At 38.1% G+C, this 25,857-nt stretch overlaps 2 protein-coding genes across 6 annotated transcripts in view; one reads left to right on the forward strand and one right to left on the reverse strand.

Annotated features, from left to right (window-relative positions):
• Positions 1-25,857, reverse strand: part of LOC4802189 (uncharacterized) — a 37,050-nt gene that overhangs the window by 9,512 nt on the left and 1,681 nt on the right. The window contains exons 2-3 of one of the 4 annotated variants that reach the window (XM_033381619.1): positions 8,231-8,517; positions 7,641-7,749 (exon numbers count right to left, since the gene is read on the reverse strand). The exons of 1 other annotated variant lie outside the window; for it this stretch is intronic. The gene's annotated coding sequence lies outside the window, so the exon portion shown is untranslated. The remainder of the gene's footprint in view (positions 1-7,640; positions 7,750-8,230; positions 8,518-25,857) is intronic. 2 more of the 4 variants (XM_033381622.1, XM_033381615.1) reach the window with 2 other exon arrangements.
• LOC117184416 (uncharacterized) lies at positions 23,531-24,341 on the forward strand. Of its 2 annotated transcripts, none has more exons than XR_004469736.1 (3): positions 23,531-23,666; positions 23,771-23,878; positions 23,939-24,341. XR_004469736.1 is itself a non-coding variant. In XM_033381641.1 (3 exons), exons 1-3 carry the CDS (start codon positions 23,665-23,667, stop codon positions 24,154-24,156), a joined length of 333 nt encoding a protein of 110 aa, XP_033237532.1. In that variant the 5' UTR covers positions 23,535-23,664; the 3' UTR covers positions 24,157-24,340. The 2 variants fall into 2 exon arrangements, 1 of the variants encoding a protein (XP_033237532.1); XM_033381641.1 differs by having other exon boundaries at positions 23,535-23,671; positions 23,939-24,340.

The raw sequence follows: 25,857 nt of genomic DNA on the forward strand, positions 1-25,857 counted from the left end.
AATGTAAATGGGTTACATTTTGGGAGTTTGCCGGTGGTAGACAGTGGCCTATAGGATCCAATCTTTTCGCTCTAACTACTCCACTAAATCCCCATTCATCATGTTTTGTAGAGATTCTTACAAAACTAAACATCTACATGATATCAACCAAGCTGTAATCTTACAAACAAAAGAAAACTTAAGGGAATGAGCAAAAATTTATATCAATTGATGGAATTCGATATATTTTTCACTAAATTTTTATAAATACTCGTGTATAGGTTGTTTAGTGGTCTGATTACTTTTTGGCTGCCTCACAGTTTTTTGCTCTCTCGGGACTGATGAGTCACATATTCTTCTATTGTATATTTAAAGTGTGAGAAAAACATTTATATCGTCAGGTCATTAATTTTATCAAAGAATTCACAGCACGAAAACATTCCGACTTCATCCACATTCAGCATATGTTCTTATTTACTGATTATTTTTCATTCAAGTTCATTTATTTATACCAAAGACTTTTGAATAATATTTACTTAAACCAAACGAAAACACTGCAAAATTCAAAGTGAACCAAAACACTAAACAGAAGTGGCCTAGAAATGAGTAAAACGGCACAGGCGCAAGCCAATAAAAATCCCATAAATTTGCATAATTATTCAAGCAAAATTTCATTAGCACTCGAATGGCAGAGACCTTGAGAGGAGGTGGAGCCTGGAGGAGTTAGCAGTGTGCAGAGGATTTCAATAATTGTGCGACACTTTGTTGGAATTAGCTGGAAATGTTAATGGGGGGATTTCCATTTGTGCCACCTTCCTACACTTGTAAATATTATTTGTAAGGTCCGTAATTTCTTCAATACTTTTTAGTACCACGATAAATCATAAGTACACAAGGCGGCATGAAAAATTACGTGAGAAAGGAGAAGGAAGTGTTTGCAATATCCCTAAATTAAGGGGCGTGAGCATACACAAAACCCATCCGCCAAGGGAAGCAATCTACACAAATTTTGAAGCAATGTTGCCAACTGAGTCTTTCCGCTGCCATTTCCTTCAGATCTTGCCTCTGGCGATGTCGTTTCATCTGCGGAGAAAATTACGAGGAGGTAGTGCGAAATTTCATCAACCCTTTGTTCATTTTGTGCAAACTCCAAAAACCCGGAAATTTAAAAATAAAAGAAAAAACCAAGGGCATTCACCTGACAGCTCATTTCAATAATGGCAGGTCTGGCCACTTAATTCGGGTGGACGTACTTGATTTTCCCTACGAAATTCTATATCTTTCAGTAATTTTTCATTTCTGATGAGGCACTTCCGTATCCTAAAGGCAAATGAGTTTGTTACAGGATAGAGAGCCAAGACTTAATCCAAACGCTGCAATGGCTGCTAAGTGTACCATGTTCTTCATCGCCTTATTAATGATGGTAATTTAGGTTCACATTATTCATTGTCCCTGTTTTGTAACACCTGAAGGAATTGCCAGAGAAGGAAATAAAGTTGTCAGCAAGTGACGACTTTACATCCACTTAGGTGAACCTTAGATTGGCTAACAGAACAGAGTTTTCTTAGTTTTGTTTTATTGCCGTCTTTCTTCATAGTGACAGGCACACTGCCCCGAGTAACTAACACTCTGAAATTGGCTTAGTGACTTGAGCTTTATGGCCAGAACGTGCTCACAAATGGCCAGGCAACGAAGAGGGTAAAGAGATAATGAAAGTGGCAGCCAATTAGAGTCAAACTAAACGATCTTTAACTGCAAATTGGGGTGTAAAGGCTACCTTCCAAGGGAAACTAAGCCACAAGACATGAAATAAGTCCAGGACAGAAAGCTAAAAGTTGAAAACTGCTCTGGAAAGGCAGATGGAAAACAGACAACGAAATAAAAAGATACTGTGGCTAAACAAAAAAATAGCAGCGAAAGCCATAAACCAACAAAACAACAGCGAAACAATGAATGGCCAAACTTTTGGAGAGAGCTGAATGATGGAAGCTGGTCGGAGAAAGTTTACTATGCTAGTTTAAAAATTTAAACAAAAGCCAGACCAGACCGAAAAGGAAAATGGGTCTGTTCCCCTGAGAACTGGTATCCAACAACGAAAAATAAACTAACAGAACACAGAACACATAACACAGAGCAAACAGCAAAAAACTACAACAAGCATCAGCTGCAAAATGGGAAAGTTTCGTGGGAAGGAGGAGGAGGGTCGAGGAGACGAGACCCCATAGAGCGTCCTGTGAAATTCCTGTGAAATTGCTTGCCAGGCACTTTCCCCATCATCTCTGTGCTGGTGGGTGTAATGTAGTTTTCAAAGGCGATTTTATTATTATTTTCCCAAGCATCTGTCTCCCGTATTCACTTTGGGTTGAGTAAAATTAATGAGCTGACCAGACAAACAGCTGCTTTGTGGTCTCTTTGAAGTGGTCTGGCAGTTGACTTTAAATTAAGTTTAAGTACAGGATAATTCTGATTAATTGATTAAATAAAGTGCAAACAAGTTAACGACTTATTAATGGCATCAATGAACAAATTTCAGGATGGGAAGGGTTAAACGTTACTCAAAAGTCAACCATATGAAGCATACCATATGAATGAAAAAAACACAACCCATTTTGCACGTCATTAGTCTTACAGTGCAACATAGTCGGTTTTCCCATTTCCCATTTCTGTTTCTCTGTTTGCTTTGACACTTTTTCTTTTGTTGACATAACAGAATGGGCAGGATGGGCGGTTGGCAACCGAGGAAAACTTTAGCCTCACTTTCATGCTTATGTTTGTTCTTCCCCGAGAAATGTGGCGAAATTGCCAAAAAGGGGTTATATTATACCAAAAAATGACACCATGTTCTATGTCCTGACAGCAATTCTTCGGCAAACTGTTGAAATTTCCTTTCTGAAATATATTACATTTTCTGCTTCGATTTTTAGTAAATATTAAAATTAAGAACCGATGCACAGTGTGCCGAAAAACTTGCAATTTATACTAGAAATCCAAGTGCTATGGGGTCTGGGCACATTTTTGTCTAACTCTGAAGGAAAAAATAATCTAGCTTCCGTCGGATATAATATATATATTACTCTATTCAACTTAAGATCTCGCCTTATATGGTCCCATGCGATTTAATTAAAAAACCTGCATTGTTTTCCTTTCGTCTTACATGTTCACCAAATGCCCCAGTAAAGGCTTGGCCGTGGTCCATTTCCCTGATGAAAAGTAACTTTTTTGTGGGTCAAACTGGGGAAAAACAAAGCCCAAGCCAACATCGATTAGACCAAGCAACACGTACTCCATTTTTATTGAATTGGACGCCGGAGAGCCAAGTTACAGGGGAGAGAAAGGAATTTGGAAGTGAGACAGAAAGCCAGAATGCCAAAAACGATTACCAAAGCAAACAAAGTGAGAAAAAAGAAAAGGGACGAAGAGAAATCCGAAAAGGCAGCGGGGAAAAAACGAGTATGAGAGAAGAAAAAAGAAAAAGTGAAGAAAAAAGTGAAGCTGAAATGTAAATCGACAGCAATCAAAAGATTATATTTGTGTATCTAACTAGCTGATCTTTGATCTCCCCTTGCAGAAAATGAGCTCTCCCTAATGGGAACAAATGCTTCTTCATAAAGTTAAGGGAAACTTCTTAGCTGTTTGACAAACGGAGTACCATATGCTATGTCTCTGGGATCCATTCGGACCATGTCAAGGTATCATTAATAAAGGCAGTGCAGATGTCTGACAGAGTCCAGCAGTTGCCATTCCTCTGCTTGATGTCCGCTCATATACTCGTATTTATTACAAAACTTGGCCAGTGTGTGTTTTGTGTTCTATCAAAGTCTTTGAGTAATGGCTAGAAATTTGCAGACAATAAACTCGAATGTCAGGACTGGGGCCCGGACTCGCACATGACCCCACAAGGAAGGGGTTAAAAGACGAAAACCTAAGTTGTATACGAGTGTTGAAGTATATACGTGTTTTGCATTTCAAAGTAGCCACAAAATAAAATACCTTCAAGCATGTAATTTCCTGAATTTTGTTCTCTTGAATGTAAATTTTGTCTAGAATGGGTTGAAACACCAAAGCTCAGAAAAATGTATAGTTGCTGCCTTGAATTACGCCATTTCTCGAATAATCCATTAAGAAATCATCAGGGCATATAAGGCCACTGTCTTAAAGCAGTATAGGATCGACCAAGAGGTACGACTCTAAAAAAGTCATTTAACAGTGCATGGAATATAATATCAGAAGAGCAGAGCCGCCTGAAAAAGTGACAACAATAACAGAAGGCATATTTTCAGGCCTGAGGAATCTTTATGGCTCAAGTGATGTGCATATGAAAGCCCCAACGCATGTCCTGAGAGGAGAGGATATTGCCAGAAGGCAGCAACAGGAGAGGTCTTATAGTGCTAAGCCAGGCCACCACAGGACACACCGAAATCGCTGCAGGACGTCATAAAATATGTAAATTACGGAGCAGTCAATGCTAGGAACTTAAGGTACCGCATTCTATGCAAACTGTTCCATCAAACGGGAAACTCGCGTTTGTTGTGTGTTCCCACGACGTGTGGGAAAGAGCCACACCATGGCAAAAAGGGAAAAGGAAAGGCCATAAATTTTCCGGCCAAGAAAGTCAAAATTATAATTTACTTCCGCAGCATACAAAAAAATAAAAACACCACATTCCTCAACCACTGATTGTTATTGTTTTTGCGGGTTAGCAAAATTCAAATTTCATTACGAGCAAAAGGAAAACTTGAATTGCGTTAAGGGAGGAGGGTGCATAAAGACAATAAAATATACGACAAGAAAATGATATGCATGAGTTTTTCTTTGCCATTTCGAAACAAGTTTACCACTTCGCCGACGGCATTTGGCAAAATGTTTTCCTTGGATCTTAGAACCGCTCAGAAAACAGAGACAAATACAAATTTCATTGCGAAACACCCGTATTTCTTTATGAATTTTCATACATATATTTGCCTTTAGCTTTCACTTTATCTAATTATACTTCGAAATATATGCTCCCATTTACAGGAAAACTTTATTTGGCTATAAGCTTCAGTTCTTCTTATTCACATCATTTAATTTAATTTAAAACGGGTTTCATTAAGAGATGGAGAAGTACAAAAATATATCTTTTGAAGAAAAGTTGACCTGTTGAATTCGCCTGCTTTTCTGTCTGTCTCTTCTGTCATTGGGAATGTAGAATCGATAGAAATATGCACACAAAAGTTTAAGGGCTCAACACCTACCAAACTCCTCAAACAATTCAATTCGATACGAGTATGTGACAGTTCCGTAAGGATTTCATATTCAATCTGACACCGATCAATGATGTCAATTTTCCACCTGAGCAGCGCAAAGAAGGTGGAAAACATGGAAATCCAATTGCTGTCGAGAAACAAACTCAAACATTCAGCATGGAAATCCTTTTTAAGACCCTCAACCAATTCCTTGCCAGAGGGAGCGAGTGGCAAAGCTCTGGCAAATTGTTTTTCAATTTTTTCGGCTGTTTAAATGTTAAAAGGTTTCTTGGTCTAGTCAGTCCATTATCCTTCGAAGGTGTCGTTTTTTGTGTGAGGGGAGTAGGACCGGATGGCTGAACAGTTTTTGTGGTTTTCCATTCAGAGTATCAGTTCTTTAATTGTGGCGACCAATAAACATGGCAGATTGGTTACAATGGAAACTGAGAACACCTGCGGTATAGGGATTTTCCGTAGAAAATGCTTTCAAGCATGGTATTTTATGTATTGGCCTCCAGCATAGTAGCTTGAGTTACTTATCCTGCATCTGGCACCGTAGATAAGTCAAACGAAAAGATAACTTTCTCAAATTTAAGTCTCCAGTCGGATGACATTGCAGAAACACACACACATACACACAGGATGCGGGACATAAATTTCAAAGCATGGCCCATGGAGGATGGCTAACGTACTGACAGAATGACAGACTGACGCAATGACAGTTGCATGGAGCAACAAACGATTCATGCATTCCTTCGAGCTGTCTTGACACTGAGAAATGGGTGTCTGGATGTGGGTTGCATGGTACATGAGTCGTCCTTATGTCAGACTCCTTTCTTCTTCTTCGTGAACAAGCAACATCATCATTATGGATAGAGACAGGCGGCAGCATCTGGTCCCCAAGCAGGATTCCAGCCATTTCTTGAGCCCTGCCCTCCTTTATCTCTCTCTGCCCCGAAGCGCATATGTTAAGCTGAAAAAGTGGCAGACACGTTGAAACTATTGTGGAAATCAGCGTGTTTCCGTTTTCGTTCTTTGGATTCTGTTCTCGATTTTAATGCTGATGAACGCCGAAGGTGTTTCTGGTGCGGCTGTCACCACTTACTTGACACCTATCTGTGGAATTTTTCGAATCTGATTCCTGCGGGTCCTGAAGGTGATTGAGAGAGGTAAAACAAAAGAAAAGTGGTTTGTGGTGGCACCTAGATGTCAGCAATATAATAATAAAGTAAGCAACACCTTAAGTATATATATAGACTACATTTTTTTTTTAATTGCTGGTCGAATAAGTATGAACATAGACTGGATTTGCTGTAATTTATGAAAATAACCTTATTGATGTAACCTTTATTTGAATAAAGTTTACAAATATTCCATCGAACGATATGCAAATAGATCTGAGAGCTTAAATGTATTGACAGCATGACAGCAATTGAATATAAGGCAAATCTGATTCGAAATAAAAACAAGAGCTCTTTCTTTTCGAACGAACTGTGGGAGAGGAGAGAAATGGTCTGCGACTATCAAAATACACAACAAAATGTGCCAAATGTTGTCTGGCTGTCATTCCAGTTCAACATTTCAACAAATTGGCTTTATATGACAGCCAAATGTGTATGTAATTATTCCTGTCGACTGCCGAAATGGATGGGGCGGGACCTTGGTCAGTCTTGGTCGGAAAAGTGCCCCCAACAATTATTATGATGGTGGCTAAGCCTCACACACACGAATACTTTAGGGTCACGCGTGTGTACTAAAAGTGGACTTGGGGTTCGCTTTGCTACGTGACTGTTGGTAATTTTCGTTCACACTGCGTATACGTAATATGGTGGCACCCCATACTAAACATGTCCTGATGCACCTCTAACGCACGACATTTGCGAGTGGTTCTCCATTCAGGTTCCACATGGGATTTCTGGCGGCTTGCGTTCTCTCTCTGCCTACCGTTTCATCGCGTTTATCCATATTATTATGGCGTTTATGTGGCTCCCCCCTCAGTTTTTCTGGTAACACAAATGTTGCCAGGTTACAGGTTCTTTTGTTGTTTTCCCTCCGTTTCGTTATTGTTTTATTTTTGTTTTTTATTACCCTTTTATTGTTATTTCTGGTATATAAGTTCGCTCTATATAACTTTAGCTAACGCTCTGTATAAAACAACAATACTCATCAAAGTTTGAAATAGTGTTTGGGGTGATATACAAATATTTTATATTTATATTTATATATTATATTTGTTACCTCCCCCCACACGGTCTCTACTAGCGTAAATTTTTTGGTTAGTTTGGGTATCTTTTGAGTCTTAGGATATAATTGAGTGACGTTGTAGAAATTTCATATAATCATCTATTTGAACATATGGCATTATCTTAGAAAACTATTGAGATATTTATATTCATTGAGTACACGTGCCGTGCACGTCTTTACACAAATACTCACTGTAATTTTTATTTTATTTTAACTAAGTTCTATAATTAATTAAAATGCTCAAATCTCCGTTGCAGCTGTTTCTCTTATAAATTAACGTATTTTCGGATTTTGGAATTCACTTGATTTAGATAGTAATTCACATCACAAGGAAGTCAATGGGAATATAAAAAAGATTTGTTTTATAGAGGAGCCACTCGACTTCGTTTTACTTTACGATTTTCATTTAAATTTTCCATCATAGGTTATTACTCGTATGTTCATTGCGAAGCGGGTCGATTTTTTTTCGTTAAAATATAGCACACGCGAGTAATTGTGGGTGAAAGGCCTAAAGCGCCTCGCTCCTTGGATAGTAAAAAGGTCGGTAAAAATAAAAGGGCGCTAGGAGCTCTGCTCTCTGTATGAATGTGTGAATGAATGGTATATATGAATGACTGTGTAAAGGTGTTTTAACTTAAATTTATGGAAAAAGTGACAGTAAAAGTGCTAGGGAACACAATTTATCTTTTTAGTCTCCGTTAATTAACTTTCGGTTTCCTACAATTTCAATACAGTTTAAGTTTTCTTTTTCCGAATAGAATTTTATATTTTGTTCCACATACACGTGTCGCCTTACGCAGCTCTTTACGTAGTTCAGCCACGTGGCGTATTGTTCTGTTCCGTGCTGTGCCTCTCCGTTGCGTTGCTCATGAAAGCCGCATAATGACTGAAGTCTCATCGGGCTGTCGACTGATTTCAGTTGGGGCAGAGACTATGGCAGAGGCAGCTCTGCTAACTGCGACGCACGCGGTGGGAGTCTGCGCAGGAAAAGCCGTGAAAATGAAAACAAATTTAACACGACAATGGTGCCAGAGGTATGAAACGAAGTCCAAAGTGTTGCTGTTTATACCTGAAAGTAAAGGAAACCCCAGTTTTAATTTTAATAGTATATACAATTTATAAATATTAGGGAAATTCAAATTATAAATGCATATTAATGTGCATTCGTGGCAAAATGACTGTCGATAATCAACTGTTGGTTTCCAAAAATGATCTCAATAATTTGTGCAATACGGGCTACTTTTGATTACACTATGAAACTTAATTGAGTGCAGAGTTTTTATTTTTACTTTTCGTGCATTGTTTGGCTTTGATTTTTTTTCTGTTTCCTCCTATTTTTAACTTTTGCTGTTTACATGGTGGAAAATACATTTGATGTGCTCACTCTACCCGAACAGCTATGTACAAGCTACAATCACTTTAAAGTTAAGGAATCCAGAAGAATATAAATTACGCACAATATTCTCATGAAATGATTTTGCATTGTACATAAAAAGACACCTGCTTGCATTCATTTAAGGCATTCATTAGGTTGTTCTATTCGACTTCTATTGTGTTTCATTTTCTTTTTTTTAATTGACTATAATTTATAATTTTAATAAGCCGAATTTAGAGGATTGATTGCAAAAGCCAGACCCTTAAATATAAGAAATCAATGGCTGCTCACCTCCGTTCATTCGCCTTTTTAAGGATATGTACCTTTTACAGAATTATCCAACTTATTTAACCCAGCAAGCATCAATAGGAAACTCGTGTTTCCACCTCATTGGTTTGTGACTGTTGCTTCTAAGGTGAGAAATCACCATCATTCATCAGTGTCAGATTGAATATAAAAACCTTTCTGGTCAGCCACACAAAAAATTGTGTTTCCTTGCGACCCTCTCAATAAATAATTTGACAGAAAGGTGGAGATTTCTGATGATTGGATGTACCCCCGCTATTGTAACTTTTTAAAACACCTTTTGGGTCCTTCGATTAAGTAGAATTTAGAGCCGAAGATTAGCTTTTAAATATGCCAAAGGCATATTCTGAGAAAATCTTAAATCTGGCCTTTATTGTGCGATTTCCAAATTAGTTACCGTTTTTTAAATCTGAACTTATTTATTCTCCTTTTTTAAAGCTTCAGACAGTTTATTGCGATGTTCACAATGCTTTTTTCCCTCGTACATACTTGAATTTGCATAATTAATGCCGCCCTGAATATACCTTTTTCCACATTTCCAGAATCCAGAAAAGAGTCTATTGACACCGTACATTGGAATACTTTAATTATATCCCTGTAAGAAATTTTTTAGCTTCGTATATTTATATGCAAGACAGACGGGAAGGATATTTCAGGCATATCCCTTCCATTATTATCCTCGCCCGCTAAATTATTCAGCTGCAGCCCTGTTCTATTTCCGAATAGTAAACGATATTTTAAATATTAAAATGGTTCGTCGTTATGACGGTGAACTGCGGCTACAACTATTTGTACTCTGCCAGCTGGCACGAATCCATTTTTCCATTCCTCTTCCATCCATCCATTTCCGCCACAATTACAGCTACATTGTGTGGTGGCCGTTTGCCAGATGTTTCCACAATCATGAAGCGTAATAAAAGTCCCAGACAGACTGTACTTGGGACCATTCCTGGCATAATGAGACATAACAAAGGTTCTTTTTTTTTGTGCGAGATACGCCTTATTGGCTGCTAACAGGACAATTGCTGGAGGACATTTTCAAACACTTACTTGGTATGCCAGACAGCCAAAAAGATTCACAATCTTAAAGCAAACTGGGAACCAGTTGCGCACTCATCTGGTTTGTATCGATTTCTGAGTGCAAACGATATCGCTAGCTCAAGGGTATCAAAAGTGATTTGTAATACTTCTTTAATTTTGTATTACTAAATATATCCTTAACAGTAACCTAATCTAATCCAATTTAATTTAAACCAAATGCCGATGGGGCATCGAAGACTCCCTTAAGATCTATGTCACCTCTTTTTTTAGCTTCGAATTGTTTTAAGAATTCTGTACTCATGAATGTAAACATACATAAGAATAAATATTTAATGAATCAATGGAATACAATCATCAATTTGAGTTTTAATTATCTACAGTTTTTTTGTTTTTTTTCATGATTTTAGTGGCTACTGTTAAGAAAAACATCTGGCGAAAATGTTATTCCATAACCCCCTAGAACTATTCATGAATGGTACCGAATGTCCCGGCGCATATGAGGAAAGTTACTCACGAGTATATGCGCCTTATGGGAAATATTCTTCTTTAATTTGGTTTAAGCCACCAGCTCATTTCATAAAGACGAAAGAATAATTGGCTTACTGCCTGTGACAGACACAGTTAAAAGTCTGGAGAAAACGTAAGTGTCACTTAATGAATATGTTAAAGTAAAGTCTCAAGGTTCTGTTATATTTCTGTATTTTGAAAATAATCTGGCTTTCGTAAATGAAATGTTCGTCAAATGTGTGTCTCAAATATCCTAGTCAGCAATATGCCATTTCCATAGAGGTAAAGTTTGGTTTCGTGTGTGCACCGGACAGGCGATGTGCCACAGGATGAAGTGACCAGCACAGATTAAAAACAGAATTTTGGTTGTTTGTAGTTTAACGATGGCTTATGCAAAACGCCATGGAACACATGCCCACACCGGTGGGTTATATACATAACTGACCAGCAGCAGCAGAAGCCGTAACTTGAATAGAAGGCCAATCACCAGATCCGGGTTGTTTTCATTAAAATCAGCTTATTCTTCGCTTCCTGTCACGCAGCGTCACAAAAATTAAATGGAAATTCCCTTTGGCAACCACAGATGAAAATTATAGTGTTATACAATTTATTAATTTGTAGCATTGTCGATGATGTGGTGGAAATATGTCCTCGTTGTCAGAATAAACCAATAAACAATTTAAGAGAGATGTGAGATGCTCTGAAGGGGTAATCTAATTAGTACCCCACTTTTGACTATTTTTAATTAAACCACAAAATATCATAGGTAATATGATAAAGCCTTGAAAAAGGACTAACATGTGATGAGCCACTCAGCCGCAAAGAATCCAGAGCTCTAATCTCTCAACAACACTTGTCGCATAAGCTTCCGGGAAACGTGTGTAAAGGATTTCCACGGCATTTTAATATTTGTAACATGAAAATGAAGCCAGCAGAAAAGAGGCTACCCGCAGTCTGTCGTCCTTCCGTTGTGTCTATCTCAGGTGACAAGAGGAAAACTTTGTTTTAACAGCCACACATCTGGCTCAACACGCCCGACAAAAAAGCCGCATTAACATTTGGTGTCGGCCTCCTAATCTGGACACTAAACACCTGCTTATGCGCATTATTTTCAAAATTGAAATTTTTAAATCTTAATATACTGCTGCAGACACTCTTTTTGGACTCTTATCATTGGGAATTAAATAGCAAAAGTTTTCATTTATGTCTGTGTTCTATACTACTGTGGGTAAAATTATTGAAACACAAATTAAAATTCGAAGAGGTTAATAAACAATTTTGTTAGCATCTCTGATGGAATTCAATAATGATTATGGTTAGTAAAGCCAGTTAAAAAAACTTGAAACTTAAGAGTTTTTAGAAGCTCAATATCGAATTGCGCCAAAAATCCTTCAAAACAGAATATAATTAATTTATTTTCACATGCAACTGTTGAATTTCCAAATTATTCCGGTCTGATGGAGGAAAATTCATGTACCCCAGAGTTGCAGAACTTTATGAAAAGCACTCTTTTTATTACCACTGACTGGGGCAATACCCGTATTCCAGCTGACCGAATCCAAAGAGGGAGGACTTTAGTACCAGAGAAATGCTCCAACAATTATTAAAATGGCTTTTATTACATACATGCAACACACACACACACATATAGCTGCACACAAAGAAATGGGGGTTGAATACGTGACTGTTGGTAATTTGTCTGTGTGCACACTGCGTATACGTAATGTGGAGCATACAAACGCCAGGAATTTGAAACTGCCTTGGCCTCATGGAGGGTCTCTACCGGGTTCCCCTTCTGCCACAGTCCCTCTTCTCATTGTCGATTCATATATGCTAATGTTGGCTGCCTTTTGCCTTGTGGTCTTCTTTTATTCTTTATTATGCTTTTAATTATTTCTTTCTTTCTGTGCTTTTATGCACATTTCATTATTTTCATTAAATACGACAACTATGGTGTCCCTTAGAACGCATTCAGCTGCACGGGAAGCACGGTTGGAGCTACACACTGTGTAAATGTGTAAATTATAAGCCAGAAATTGTATTCAGAAAGTTTTACAAATTTTTCAATTCATAACCAGAAAGGTGCATCTTAGTACGAGGTATGTGAAGAATATTTCACACTCGTGTCATGACCACACTTTTATACAAGTTCCACGGTTCTTTTCGAGGCTCGACGTGTGAAATGGGGAATTCGAGCTGGTTATTTCCCAGTCATTCAGGACTGGAGTGGAGGACTGGTGTGACATATGTCAGTGCTGATAGGGACACAGACAAATGCCTCCGTCGACGCGACGGGGAAAAAGCAAGCACGGAATATGTCAAGTGGATGGTGACAATAGAACAAACTACTTTCGCTGCCATCACAATCATCATCATATTTAACACAAGCAGCCTGCCAGAGGTGTGGAAGGAAATATGAGATATGTATATATTCGAGGCTGCTGCTGCTTTGGCTGTGTGGCGTCGAATGCAGATGATGTCTTTTTCTGAAGAAAATAAATAATCGCACATTTCTCTGTGTCAATCATTCTTCCCGCCTGAGAACAAGATGCATATGCGGGTTCCTATATATATTATACCATCGTGTTTCTTCATTCTTCAACTGACTTGAGTTTTCCATTCGGGAAATCGAAATAGATCCTCTAATCTCTTAAAAATACGTATCTTAAGTCTTTTAGAAATAGGCGTCTTTTTTATTTTTTTACCTTGCTGCTGTAGCTTTTCTCGTAAAAAGATTAAAGATTAAGCATGAAAACAGATCTGGCAAAAACTTTTGCGTTTATGCTCTTATGCTCTGGCATAAACATTGTCATCGTCAGTGGGAGTTCCATTACCGATTCGGCAATAAAATGTAATTAGGATGCCAACACACACGCAATTCCAGAGCGGCATCAACATATTTATGGCTGATGCCTGTTGGAAACATGTTCAAGGAGTACTTCAGAAGGAAGGTTAGCAGTTTTTGACACTAACGACAGAACAAGAGTCTCTGGTGAAGAAGCAGTTGGGTAACTCTCGCCCTCCTCCTCCTGCTGTTTGAATAATTGACAAATTTTAGTGAACTTATCGCAATTAAAAACATAGCTAGTGTGCCATGAATGGCGGGGGACAGGTAATTAAAAGATAAATATTACTTTATTACAACTTATTCAATGCTTCTGAAAAAATACCATACAAATTGAAAATCAAGATCTTGCTATTACTCTTAGTTTAGGGAAATGGACAAAACGGAAAGGCTTAGGATCTTTAAGATGGGAATGAATGCAGTTTGGAGAAAGCAAGCAAGTCAATTCGATTTGGGGAGAAAGAGTGTGTTTCAAAGGATATAATACATTTTGCAATGCATTTACTAAAGTTGCTACGTACATTTGATTGACTACATTGAGTGAAGTGCAGTACGCCAAGGGGTTTCAGCAATACCGTTTGACAGTGACCGAAATTCGTAGCAAGACTTTAAAGTACTCAACTGCCGCCCCATTCCCCAGCGGAAAGTGGAGTGCACGCAGTGGAGGTTGTGCCTGTCTATCAGTCTGTGTATCGGGCCACGTCCCACTTGTCTGTTTGTCAGTTTTCCTCTATTGCAATTCCCTCATCCACGCTGCTTTGATGCGCCTTTTGCCCGCGTAATTGTGCGTAGCAACAAAACCAATAGGCAACACCCAAAACAACCACTAACGCAGTCCGTTGAAGCACTTTCCCGCACATCGGGAAATTGCTTGTTTCCTCTGCAAAGAGTTGGACGGGAAATCGACATTCAAATTGCCATGGGATTTTTTCAACTGATTTGCCGGAACTTCGTGCTTTTAAACAGGGCAGCATTTTTTTACGTAATCGGATATCCACACAATCAATACAATATCTCTTTTTGACTAAGTGGTATCACTTAACAATCAATTTACAAGATTCGTAAACTCGAGAATTCACAGAAATCCTTGCTGATTCCAATTAATTTATATACCTATACTTAGGTTCTGCAAACATGGTTTGTTGTTAAAGTTTATTCTTAGATTATTGTATAATCTACTTAATATAGAGTAGTGTGCACTACATTTTAATGAACTTAAAAGGGTATGGCCAGGTAACAAGACTAATGAAATCAGTTCTAGTTAAAGGGTCACAGAACTGGACACTTCTCTTGTTTTCTGCTTTCAGTCGGCTGTTGCTGCATACACTTTGTAGTGACTAATCGAATGGGTATTATTTTATATATCAAGACAAGATCAACATCATCATACATCATACAAAGAATTTAAATTTCTCGCTACCACCTTTATCTACTACGCTCACGCTCTTTTTATTTTCGGTCCATTTCCAAACGTTTGGGCCATAAACTTCAACGCTGACTAAACCAATTTCAGAGTTTATATAATTGAAAGTTTCTAAACACATGGGGAAATAAATATTATCAAGACAACTTAGTGTATACAGAAAGATATGTCATAGACGATGAAAGAAGAGTTTTTAATTATTTATTCATACGAATTTAATCACAGTTACCTGATAGAACGATTTATCCCATAATTGAGAATTTTTGAAAGATATGGATAACATTGATTCTAAAATTTATTAAATCAGATTTTACTGTATTTTTTCAGTTAAATTCCTAACCTGCCTAACCTCTTAGAAGAGTTAAGCGAGGTATTAGGGGAAAAGGTACACACTTCGATAAAAGATTGTGCTACCTGTCAGCAAACAATAATATCAACAGAAAAAAATCTGCATTTTCATCTTAAAATTAATTAAAGCCGAAGAACGTTCAGTCAACAAAGGCTTTTGCCGACAAACAGGCCCCAAATGAAGCCGAAACAAAGTTGGGGGTCCTGTCCGTGAGTTGTGGCAACCGTAAACCTGCTGCCGAAATCCCTAATTTAAAATACGGCAGATAAATATTTACTTTGGTCCCACAATGAAACAGCTGGTTCCGTAAGTTGGAAAATGTAACAAAAGGTACAGGAAAAAAGGTATTCGTATTTGGATGTTAAAAATGGTTTTAGTGTAAGGTGAAGGTAAATTTGGGGATTTAATCAAGCTAAGTCTCTGCTGCATGCAAGTCGAAATACAATTTTCTTTCAGCTCTCGTTTCATGAAATTGGTTTGTATAGAAAATAACTTTGTTGTGTGCAAAAAGCTACAATTAGATTGTTATTCGGTGAGGCATGCAGAAACACTCTCCGCTTTACCGTTCTTGCTACCATGCCCCACCATCGATTACTTTCGCTTGGCGCATTGCATCCGCAACTTGATTACAAAAGTTTCGTTACTCTTTTTGTGGGAACTTAATTATCACACCACATCACGGATCCTCTTCTGCGATGGCTGTTCTTGTTGGGGATGCTATTTCCGTGCTAAATATTTTGACAAAGCAAGCCACTTTCTTCTTTTTGTTCTACGAGTATATGACTTTCTCAAAAGATTTTCTTGTTCAGCAAAATTATACATGTTACAGGGGCGTTCAGTGGCAAATCCTTCATATGAGTTTTCTAAGGTTTCCACTTCTCACCGGCAGTCTTTTTTTACTTTTTATAGCCAACTTAATAGCTCTAATACTGCATTTTTTATGGCATGTGCAGGTCGATACTGGTCGCAGGATGATTGAAACAAGTCAGCCAAGTCAGTCGGAAGCAGCAGATTGTAGATTAAAGCTTTCTGCTTAAGATTCGATAAGCTGTAGACTGCTTTCTAAATGTCTCGTTTTCACAATTTTCATATGAAGATTTTTCACATCCTGCTGCACAGCTTAAAATAGTTATACATCACAAAATTGATAGCCAAACTATTGGAAATTTCCCACAACACATGGACCTATGGCACCTGCAATCAAATTCAGTTTTCATTCAGAATCGATTCTTATTATTGGCCAAACATTTGGCAAAGCAATTAGCACGTAACTCGCAGTGAAGCGAGGGTTTAATTGGATTGTTTTGTGGTTCCCAGTGAGAATTTAGAGCCTGAACAACACCAACATGTCGCACTGCTGAAATATGACCACAGCCTCTGGCCCATTGCGGACACAGAACGTGGCCACTGAGGTCAATGTGGCGGTGGCTGACATCCGGGTGCGCACCAGCATATATATTTTACACCAAATATGCCAGGCCTATGCCCCACAAACAGATTGTTTAAACCTTCGCAGGTGGGTTGACTAACGGCAGGCGTAACACTGAGCCCATTCAAAGATATGCTGGACTAAACTTTTGTAGAATTTCACCCGACTGGCAAACTTTTATTGTTTGAGTATACAATCGCTAAGTTATTTTCATCCAAAGGTAATACAAAATTCTGAAAACTTAAAAACCCAAAAGATAACGTAAAATGTTACAAAAGACAAACAATCTGTTGAATTATTTCTCTCATCGGACTTTTCAGCGAGCAAAATTCCATTTAAGTCATACAATAAGACTGGAGTGATTTGTTAAAGCATTTTTCTGCTGTTGAATAAAGTGAAATAGCCTACGAGCAGAGCACTTTGGGAAAATTCAATTAAAATCCATATTTTATCCTGCCTTACCTCTCTTGCATATACATATGGTGTTCACCCCCTGATACTTAATATTCAATTAAAGTTATTGCTTGTACGCCACGTGGACTTGACCCCATACATAAAGACACATATACAAAGCTCTGTACGCTGCTCTGCCAGACAAAGTAGGTTAACTTTATGGCGGGGCTACGAACCTCTATAAAAGCGTTCGTTGCTAGGCAGGGACTTTGGCCATGAGCCGTGGAAAAGGGCAGGAACAGTAATTACCAAATAAAAGGTCAGACACGAAAATTCTCGAAAAAAACAACGAATACGTCTGGAATGCGCATACATATGTAGATTTTATGCTGCGTGTGAAAATGAGTTCTAGTTTTTAAACAAAGAAAAAGGATTAAATTAAATTTTTCTAATAATTCCGTAAGATATAATTTCATTTAAGTTCTGGAAATACAATCAATTCCGAAATCCAAGAGTTCTATGCAGCCTCAATGGCGCACATGGATAATTGTAATTTCATCAATTGTATTAATCAATTCTATTGAGCCCGTCTAGATACCAAGGAAAAATAAAATTTTCTCCTCTTGAATTTTGTGCTGCTGACGTATCGCTTGCGCTGGCATTCTGTCAAGTAGAGTAAGGACCTCACGGCGTATGTGTATTTATCTCCCTCTGCAGCCGCAATCGGACTTAACCACAGACCGTTATGACTGAAAATTTCGATTTCTTGACGGTTATTAATATGTAATTTCAATTGAAAGTAAAGCTGGAGATGATTTAATTGAATGGCAGGATTTCTTCATCTGATGCAGACACTTAACCTGCTTAAACTTACAGACTTATACTCCCATTCTGACAATAAATTTGCCTTAAAGAAATAGAGGTGGCAAATATGTTTATTTTATCGTAAGTTCAATTCTCCTTCAAGTCTGTTAGAAACAGTTTCTTCTCGAATTCGCAAATAAATCAACAAGTAGTCAAGGAGCTGCCAAGCACATTGTCCTGTTCTGTATGGTATCCAAGAAAACGCGAGACACGGTGGAAACGAAAGTAAATGCCGCCCATGTCTTCGACCAAATGAAGTCAACTTTTTGTTCATTTTGTTTGCCAGCTTTTCATATAGAGCATTTTGATCCCAGTCTGTGCTGCGCTCCATAAAGAGCTTATAAAAGACTGTGCCACCGCTTTTCATATCCCGCCAGGAGTCTTCCATTTTTCATTGTTAGCGGCCATCAATGTGTACTTGGAACAGCTTCTGCTGATGCTCCTTTACCAGTAGTTACTTAATTGTGAGGCTTCACCATAGCTTAAGGCAAGCAACAATCGAAAAGGAAAAGCAGGCAACCCTCCAACCTCGCGGGCAGTCCATTTTTCAGTTAGCACATCGTAACTTTTATGAGAAAACCAAAGGGAGTGGTATTTTTATCTGTTCTGGAAAGCAATTAAATTTCTTCAATGCAGAAAATTGTAGTTTTATTTAGTAATTCCCCTGTCAAAAGGTGGACTCTCAGCTCCCCATCCTTACTGGTGGTTAATAACATTTGTGGGGCCTATCAATATACTGAAAATTCTGCGTTGACAAAGAAACCCATTTAAGTGTTTTAATCTGCGTGAAAATAGACCAAGATGGGAATCTTTGTTAAGTAAACTTATGAAGGAAAATATAGCTACGGTACTAATGGGAGCTCAACCTTTTTTCCCAAGCTCAAAATGATTTATTACGAGTACTCGCCTGCTAGCAGCTTTGACAGTTATAAGCCAGTAGAATTTTCTTTTGATTAGGATAAATCAATCGATTTTATGGTATTAGTTTCTGCAGCTGCTGATGCGGAGGCTACTAAGCATGTTCGCTTTTCTATCACATGTGTATACATCCTGATACTCGTATCTGCTGAAAAACCACCAAAATATTTGATATATATAAAAGGAAATGCTTATAGAGCAAAATTAAACAAAATACATACGCATCTGTGTAAAATTAGCTACCTAATTTGTATTCCCATCCTTTGCAGATCCAATGACTACACATGGTATTTTGCAACACCTATAATTTGAATGTGAATTCTTTCCTCAAGGGAAACCAGAATTTCGCGAACGGTTCTTACCTAAATTTACATATAAATAAATACATATATCGACCACAAAAAGCGGTTTACGAATTAGATTTGATAAACTGCAGCACTGGAGAAATTTTGCGGAGATGGAAATTGGATTTTAAATTTGTATACTAGTCCCCAACCTACGCAAAAGAACAAAAGAAAAGTTTTTTGTTTTTCCGCTAAATGTCGGGATTAGCGAATCACATTCTGCGTTCCTAAAAAACTCGTCTCCTGGTTAGTAGATAAGTAAGTTGATAGCCGTTGAAAAGCTCCTTAGCTCTCTTCCAAGAAGTCTCCCACTCTGGGGGCTGCTCCTTTTTTTGCTCCGTTATTGAGGCTCTCATAATAGGTAGTGTGATTAAATCTCGCAAGTCTCTACAGCCATTGACATCAATTTGATATGTATTGGTGGGACTTAGACTCCTTTAGGCATTGTATGGATGCTCTTCTATTCATTGGACTCCTTTAGACTCCCTTATGCATTATATGGTTGCTCTTCTATTCATTGGATTTATACACCTTGTTCATTGTGATTGGCTAAAAAAGATTGGGAAAAAGAGGACAAAATATTCTCCAAGAAGCGCATGAACAGAAAAAGGATATAGAATCTGTTGCCTTTAGAACTTAAACCACTTCAAGCAATCATAACTGTTCATTTATCTTGCTACGAGTATATTCCACACTTTATCTTCACGTCTTCCTAGTGGATTTTCTCCAGTACATATCTATTAATTTTCACTAGAATGGGGGAAAGGCTTGCAACAAATTTTTCGTAGTTTTTACTCTTTGCAGAATGCACATAAGTATGCAACCGGCAACTCTAAAAAGTTATAAACTCTCCAGCAATGTTGAAATGCCTTCAACAGGGCCATGCCACTTTCAGCTGGAGTAGCTGCAGTCGATGCCCACAGCCAAAAATTTCATTTTTTTTTCATTTTGAAAAGTGGCTCTTTCCATACTTTTTTACTTCAGCAGTAATACAATATTAGCTAGTGAAATGCATTTTACATGAACAACTACAACAGTGAGCCAGCCATACAAGGAATAATAATGACACGGAAGAAAACACTGAGCGATTAGCAAATAGAAAATATATAGAATAGTGTGAAAGTACAGCACTAAAGGAAGGGAACACGCGATCTAGAGCGCATGTAATTTTAGAGCCGGACACGCAAGGGAGAAGATTCATGGCATCAAGAAAAGACACGCGACTCTTTAAGAAATTGTACAGAGTCTATTATTATTAGTGATGATCTAATGACAAGCTTCACATATTTTATTTCCACTATTTTATTACAACAAATTTTGCAGAATAAAAAGTATGCATGTATCTTTTGAAAGCAACAAATCGTCTTGTCTCATTTCGTCTTTAGCCTATTGATGAGAGCTCATTTCCTTTTGGCCAAAAACAAGCCAAAGCGAAAACGGCTATGATGCTTATGTGATGAACAAGAAAAAGTGAGGGCTGCACAAGTAGAAGAAAGCCTGACTCTGGTCTTCATTTATTTTTAGTTCTGTTATATAGGTGTTTGTTTAAAATCAAGTCTTCTGACCTCTTATTCTATTTACATTTACACAAGTGCAGGCAAGAAAGAAGAACAACCAAACAAAAGTCTTTTTTTGGATATCCCACCAAAATAAAACGTAGCCAAAACTGTATCTATTTTAATCTAGATATGTTGAAATCCGCCTCCAGGGCATTCTGTAGACAAGGAATCTTGTGGCAGAAAGTCTGCGGCCACGCTAAGAGAGAACTTCCGTTCACTCTTCTCTTTTCCTGGTTCCTGGTAGTCGACAAAGTTGGATTAAAAAGCCGTCAACAGGGCAACACAAGTTGCAGCGGAACAGATTGGAAAATGTGATGGCAGTCAGGAAATTGGGTTTATTTCGATCACGTACATAACTGCCTCAAAGGAATTTTCCATTAAAGCGAAGCTTTTGATGCCAACGTAGTGCAACGGGTGCAGGCTGCATTACAAAATAAGAAATAAAAAAACACATTTTATGGAAATATTTTGTTGTTTTTATTTTGTTCATCCAAAGCACTTCAAGGGAAAAGCATCCATAAAACATGCATTCCTAGCAATATGCAATAGTTTTTGCTTCCTCAATAAACACTGTGGCTAGAATGTAGTGCGTTGGGTTCTTAATTGAATTCAATTCAAATTAAAATCGGATACCTTAAATAAATATTTTGTTAGAGGACTATGGTGCTATCATGTAGAATAAATGAATTATTCTATTCGTACATATACGAATATACAGCGAACCTTTTGTTTCATCTTCTCGTGCTATAAGTTTTGCCTTCGTCAAATAAGGGACACTCTACCGTATACACATTCTGTACGGGGTATATTAAAGCAAGAAAGGTGGTGGTATTATTGTTCCGCCAAAAACGTGTATATAGCATATGTATATCTGATGGTAAACAAAACTCATCATTCTAACTGAAGTCATTTACACAATACAAATTTGTATGAAAATTTGACAACTTCCTCTTTCCGCTTCCGTTTCCCTCAGAACTTGCCTCTGGCTCTGGCCTTTCATCTGCCGCTGAAATTTCGGCAAGATAGTCTAATACATTAACCCTTTTCAGATCTTGTAGGTCGATAAGACTCCTCAATTGAAGGCCAAACATTCCCAAAATCAGCAACCGCTAAGAGGAAGGAAATTTCTTAAATCAAGCAGTCCTTGACCTGTCAGCTTATTTGCATAATTTTCAACACTAACCAGAATGTATCCGTTCTCGACTAGAGACTCTTTTTCTCAACAAGTATCTTATCACTAATGAGGCTATTACATTCCTTAGGCACAAGCACATTTTAGGACTGATTGTAGGCAAACATGAATGTCAAAGACCCTAGCAGAATGATGAATGTGTCTTCATATAATCCATTCTTAACCTTATTAATGTTGGCAATTTAAAACCTCTTCGTTGGTTCTCCCTGAAAATACTAAAGGAAATGGCAGAGCATGGAAAGTGACAGAATTGTTAATTTGCTTAGCAAGCTCCTATACGGATGATAAACTAGAGATGAGTGAGAACTGACCTTAAAGTACTAAGTTTGCAGCCAGTGGCAATAGATTAAAAGCAGCTAAAAGCACCTAAGGTAAAATTTTAGGACTATTTTTGTTGTGCCAAGAAATTTGCAAAGATACAATGTAGGTCGTGTGAAAAAGCAAAAAGTGCTGACTTGATCCAGCAGACATAAAATAAGTTCCAGAGCTGACCGTAAAACAGTTTTATATTAGCCGAAAGGCTGGTGTAAAACAAAGGCAAAATAAAACGAAACTGGGCTGGAGAAAATATGCACACAATAAAACACTAGAGAAACAACGGAGTTTGAAATTGTAATACAAAATTTCAGACAAAGAAGCTAAAAATTCAACAAAACCCAGACCAGAAATGAAAATGTGAAAGCTACCTCAGAACAGAGAAAACAGAAAAAAATACTGAAACAAGCAACAGCTGCAAAATGGAAAACCAACCCACTCCGAGGAGACCTCATAGAATATCCTGCAAAATTGATTGGCAGGCACTTTACTCAGTGGGTGACATATGATGACCAGCCAAGGACCTTCGCTGCAATATCTTTGATGTGTTCGGCCGAAATCAACTCGTTAGAAAATGTCTGCCAGTTGACTTTAAATTGAGCTTCAAGGTAGTACTCATATCTGATTCTGATTCATATGTGTGTCTTGTGTTTAAGCCTGAGCATGAGCATAGACAATGATTAAATAAAGGGCCAACAAGATTATACAATACCCAATAGAAAGGTTCATTCGTCCTCATTTGGAACTCACTTGTTGTATCTGATTGGGTGAGAATCGATATCATTCAATGGAAAGTGGGTCAGCGATGAGCAAACAGAAGGAAAGCTCAGACAGTCAGATGCCAGCTCATGCCACTCTCTCCTTACACTCAATTACCTCTATCCGTTCCGTTCTTCCGGAACAGAAGCCATTGGCCAATTCGGTTCTTAGGTTTGGTGAGGCTAAAAAAAAGGGTGCGGAGTAGCTGGCTGCTAACTGGTCTAGTCTCTCCCCCATTGCGGTCCCTGGCACGCACAATTACGCGGCCAAGGAGCGCATCAGGCAGAGGGACAGCGGCAGGGAATGAGGATTGCCAGACCAGCAAACATGAATGCGTGTACGTAGCTCCCACGTTTCACTCGTCTTTTCTTTGCCACTGAGCAGTAAACAGGCGGTTAAACGGAAGTGCGGAGAATAGTAGGATCCAGAGCAGAGTACTTTGTGGCACGTGATAGGCTTTGAACCGGCTGTCATGTTAAACGCCCTCGAAATTGTATACATTTCGCGTGACATCAGAACATACGAGTTTACCCCGAAAACGATGACCTTTTCTCGTTTGAAGCACTGTCATTTAGCCTTTAAGTAAAAACAAAAACAATGTTAAGTAAACAAACAATTTTTCACGTTATTTATTTGATAAATCATAGTGCTCTTTCTCTCTTTCACTTCTGCTGTTTCTATTTATTCTTCAACTTTTGCTTAGAACTCTTCCTTTATGAGGACAGATGGGTGAAGGTAAAGCACAATCCCATCATCAACATTATAGCACCACCGGAAAAAAGATTAGTTGATGTAAGGATGAGGTCACAAGGTAATTGTTTGACTGCAATGCCAATAACATAATTAGTTAGTATAGAGAACCCTCTCAAAGATCACATATTAGTGTGGAAATGTCTTAGTGGCATGACAAACAATTTCCCTATGAAGCAGTGCCATATTTCATTTTGTTGCTCCATCTTCCATGTGGACCATGTCAAGTGCATCATTAATAATGGCAATGTGCCAGATAGTTTCCACCCCGCCAGACACAGTCCAGCAGCTGCCATTCCCCTGCCAGATGTTCGCTCATATATTACAAGATGTGCCTAAGGAGGGGTCAAGGATCCAAGATTGAGTAATGGCTCTCACATACAGCACGATAGTTACAGACAATGAACTCGGAAGGAAGGAATGGGAGTGGACATCGTGTACTAGTTGTGGGTCTGTTTTGGTTTCCATTATTTGTACAAGTGTTGAAGCTTAGACGTGGTTGGCATCGAAAAATATACAACCAGAATAAAGCAATTCTTACTTAAAATTTGTTCAGTTTTTCAGCAACTTTTAAGGTAAGCTTTAAATTTTAAATTAAGCACCGATCACACAATAATATCTACATGAAGGTGTGCTTGATTCGCTTCGGTTGGTTCTACTCCAAGCATAAGCGTATACAAATAGTTGGAGGCTGCTTCGTGGCCCGACCAATTTTAATACATATTTAAAATTTCATACCTGAAAACTGGAGAGAGAGAGAGCATGTAAGCATGACTCACTGAATAATTCATAGTTGAAGGAATATTATGGCCTACGGAGGAATATACAAGCATTTTCATCAAATGCAAATTTCACGTTTGTTGCGCATACGCCGAGTGTCCCGCACAACGACAATCCCAGCCGACGCCACGGTCTCATGCATGGCTAATGTGGACTACAAAGAATGAGAAAGTCGAAATTCTAGTTTATTTTCTGTACTTACAGATGAAGATACACTCTATACCAAAGGTTATAACAAACAAAAAAACAGACCCAGTGTATATTGCCGTTGTGGTGATGCCTAAACTTCATTATAAAATTTGAGTTGTATCAAGAAATCTTCACCAGATTCAGCCTGAGTGCACACCTTTAACCCTCATAATGAACTGCAAAAAAGGTAGAAAACTATTTGTAGCACATAGTGCAATAAAAAAAGTGGTAAATAAGAAATTCTTTGTTCTCTTTCTTTCACTTATTTTATACCATTCTCTGTTATTCCTTCTTTGCTTGGAATCGATACACGTAAAAGATCATTATAACAATTGAATTTGATGCGTTGAAGTCCTGAAGCACTCAGCATGTAATCGCCTTATTTTTACAGTAACGGATGCTGGGGAACCAGAATTGAAAATGGCAAAATTGTGTATTTGCTTTTGTTGTTTTTCATGCAGTGATTCTCAGTTCTCAGCATGTTGGACAGAAAAACCCATAAAGAAGTCTAAATAACTATATAATCTTGTCAGAAACGATGGATCCAATGAACAACAAAAGATTCTTGCATTCCTTTGTGTTCCCGTGACAAGGGTGTCAAGGGATCGTGAGTCATCTTTCTGTCAGACTCTTCCCTCTGTATCCTTAAGCAAGAAACATCATCATTATGAAGCACATTTGAGCAGGCAGCATGGAATTGCAACTGTCGTGACAGTCTGACGTTGTTCCTAGCCACACCCTTGTTTAGTTATGTTGTCGCTTTTTATGATGATGACAGCCAAAGGTATTTCTTTGTTGCTGAGGATGTTGGTGAGATTGTCACCTGTATCTATTCGAGATTTTAAGCGCACTCAACTATCTGTGGGTATGTCACAAATGACAGATGCTGTGGTCTGTGAAGTGAACTGAAGCCAAAGACAGTGTCATGGGCCATTTGGAAGACAGTTAAATATACCCCATAAAAGAATATGCGTTGATATTAACTCGTTATAGAAAATCTACTTCTTTGTCCTACAGGGCAGTTTAAGAAAATGTCAATATATAAATATATCATGTAAACATTAACAGAAG

This window comes from Drosophila pseudoobscura, chromosome 2 (genome assembly GCF_009870125.1).
Source record: "Drosophila pseudoobscura strain MV-25-SWS-2005 chromosome 2, UCI_Dpse_MV25, whole genome shotgun sequence".
NCBI classification, from domain to species: domain Eukaryota; kingdom Metazoa; phylum Arthropoda; class Insecta; order Diptera; family Drosophilidae; genus Drosophila; species Drosophila pseudoobscura.

What these genes read in the sequence shown, in the direction of transcription:
- LOC117184416 (XM_033381641.1), top strand. An exon ending in TGTAAGGATGAGGTCACAAG is followed by an intron (nt 23,879 to 23,938) that starts GTAATTGTTTGA and finishes ACCCTCTCAAAG; the next exon opens with ATCACATATTAGTGTGGAAA.